The sequence below is a fragment of the Eptatretus burgeri genome, chromosome 3 (assembly GCF_056783735.1).
Source record: "Eptatretus burgeri isolate ZD-2024b chromosome 3, Ebu_testis_v1, whole genome shotgun sequence".
Classification (NCBI taxonomy): domain Eukaryota; kingdom Metazoa; phylum Chordata; class Myxini; order Myxiniformes; family Myxinidae; genus Eptatretus; species Eptatretus burgeri.
Genome location: NC_140963.1, coordinates 54,445,569 through 54,447,772, shown reverse-complemented (window position 1 = coordinate 54,447,772; position 2,204 = coordinate 54,445,569). Strand labels below are relative to the sequence as shown.

General features: G+C 44.8%; 1 protein-coding gene across 1 annotated transcript; it reads left to right on the top strand.

Annotated features, from left to right (window-relative positions):
• The first annotated feature begins 257 nt into the window (after positions 1 to 257).
• On the top strand, positions 258 to 2,002 carry LOC147029929 (protein reprimo-like). Its single transcript, XM_085873438.1, has one exon. The coding sequence runs from the start codon at positions 331 to 333 to the stop codon at positions 670 to 672; it is 342 nt and encodes a 113-aa protein (XP_085729564.1). The 5' UTR covers positions 258 to 330; the 3' UTR covers positions 673 to 2,002.
• The last annotated feature ends 202 nt before the right edge of the window (positions 2,003 to 2,204 follow it).

Here is a 2,204-nt window from a genome sequence, read left to right as displayed (position 1 = left end):
CAGGCACAGGGGCCTCCTGCCTTGAGGGCCCATGCCCGAATAGGTATCTATATAATTGTCTGCGGTCGCTTGTACGTGGTATTTTCTAATTCATCGGACTGAAAAGGAGGCTCGAAGGTTTCTCGCTCCACTGTGGTCGGAGCCGAGCAGTTCGGGATGAAAAGAAACAATACAAGTTTCCAACACGGTGCCACGTGGTTGGTGGAGCATAGGGTGGGCATGTGCATGATGATCTCGCGCAGTCAAGCTGACAGCGTACACGCAGTCAGAGTCTCGACGCCTCCCACCATACAGCAGCCCCAATAAGCCATTTGTTGGAGTAAACAAGCGATGAATACCAGTCTGGGAAACGGCTCCCTGTTCTGGGAGGTGCCGAATAACAACCGCGGTGATGTTTTGGAACACGTCTCTCGTTGTTGCGTGGAAGCGGCGAACCGCTCTGCGGGTCTCTTTGTGACGCCCGCGGGGAGCTCTTTGGACGACGAGCGCAAGCTGTACATAACGCGAGCCGTACAGATCACTGTCATGTGTGTCCTGTCACTCACCGTGATCTTCAGCATCATCTTCCTTGGGTGCAACCTGCTCATCAAGTCTGAAAGCATGCTCAACCTGCTCGTGAAAGAGCGGAGACCATCCAGGGAGGTTGAAGCCATCATGATCGGTTCCCCATAAGCGGAGCAGATGCCGACGTGCAAATGCGGAGATGAGAGATGAGATGGTTCGTGAACCCAAGTGGAGGATCACTGAATGCAACCCACCTACCTACGTGCGACAACGCATCAATCCACTGGGAAGTGTTGCCTGTGTTCCGTGGTTGACCAGAATTTTTGAATGCACTCACCCGATGCGATTCACGGGGGCGTGCTGAGAATGTGCTGCGACGGAGAATTTGAGTCGCCTCAATGGAGGGATAATTATGGTCACTGGAATCTGCTCGGGTTGATGCTCAACCACCATCTCCAACGGGCATCCGCATGAACAATGCGGCATTACCGAACCATCATGGCAATCTTTTTTTGGTCGCTTCCTCTAAACATGTTGTTAATTGCGCACTTTTCCTGCCTTTCATGTACATGCATTACCAAAGTGAGCCGTGCGTTGCCCGTGCACGAGTAAACGCTATGATGAATCACCATTCTTCATTAGGCAGTACTTGAGGCACATTCTTATAATTAGAAACTTGTTAAGCCGACAAGTGGCCCTCTCCATCTGTTGAACTGCAAATGCCATGCTGTCTAAAGACACCTCAACCTTTCCGTAAGGTGTACAATATACTGTATAAATACTGATCCATATTTATAAAATATCAGATCGAATGTTTTATGTGTATATACTGTATGCTTTTATATAGTACTCAGATGCATTTTGCATGATACGTGCATGCTTCCTTCGGAACTTACACAATGCAGACCAATCGTACTTTAATTATACAGTACCGCGTGTTCAACTATGAGCAAGGTACAAAATAAATGTACGAATTTAAACTTGTAGCTATAGTGGAGGTTTACTTATACATTGCAACTTTGTTTTCCTTTCCCTTCCAACGGCAGTGAACACTCAGGAGGCAAAATTTGAAGTATGGTCAAAGTAGCAAGGAATAAGGAAATCAGGTAAACCTTTTAGAGCCGTTGGAGCCCATTGCACAGCCAATGTGCTGTATCCTTACATGCACTATTGCTTCATCTCTCCATGTACTCATCATCATCATTTCATGCGCAGCATGTAAGCTGCTTGTTTTCATCATTGTTGGGAGTGAGCCACAACCTCCTGTCGGTTGGAGCACAATTAGGTAATTTGTTCAGGGTGTCGATGATATCTCGCTCACTTTTAACAAAATATGTCGTAGGGGCTTTGACAATGACCAAATAATGGCAGCAGATTGGATACCAAGTTTAACATCCAACCGAGGGACAGGGACGATACCTTGCCTTGCATGCATACCACGAGGGTGATAGTTTATATCTGGGCAGATATTCGAGCCCAAGCGAGATAACTTACAAATGAGTCTGTGTACCTCTGGACTATCCTGCCAGCCCATGACCATCTAACACATATATATATATATATATATATATATATATATATATATATATATATATATATATATATATATATATATATATATATATATATATATATCTCGAAGAGTTCATGTCTATTTAAAAAAAAAACGAAAAACAAATCAAACAACTAAAACAACCAAA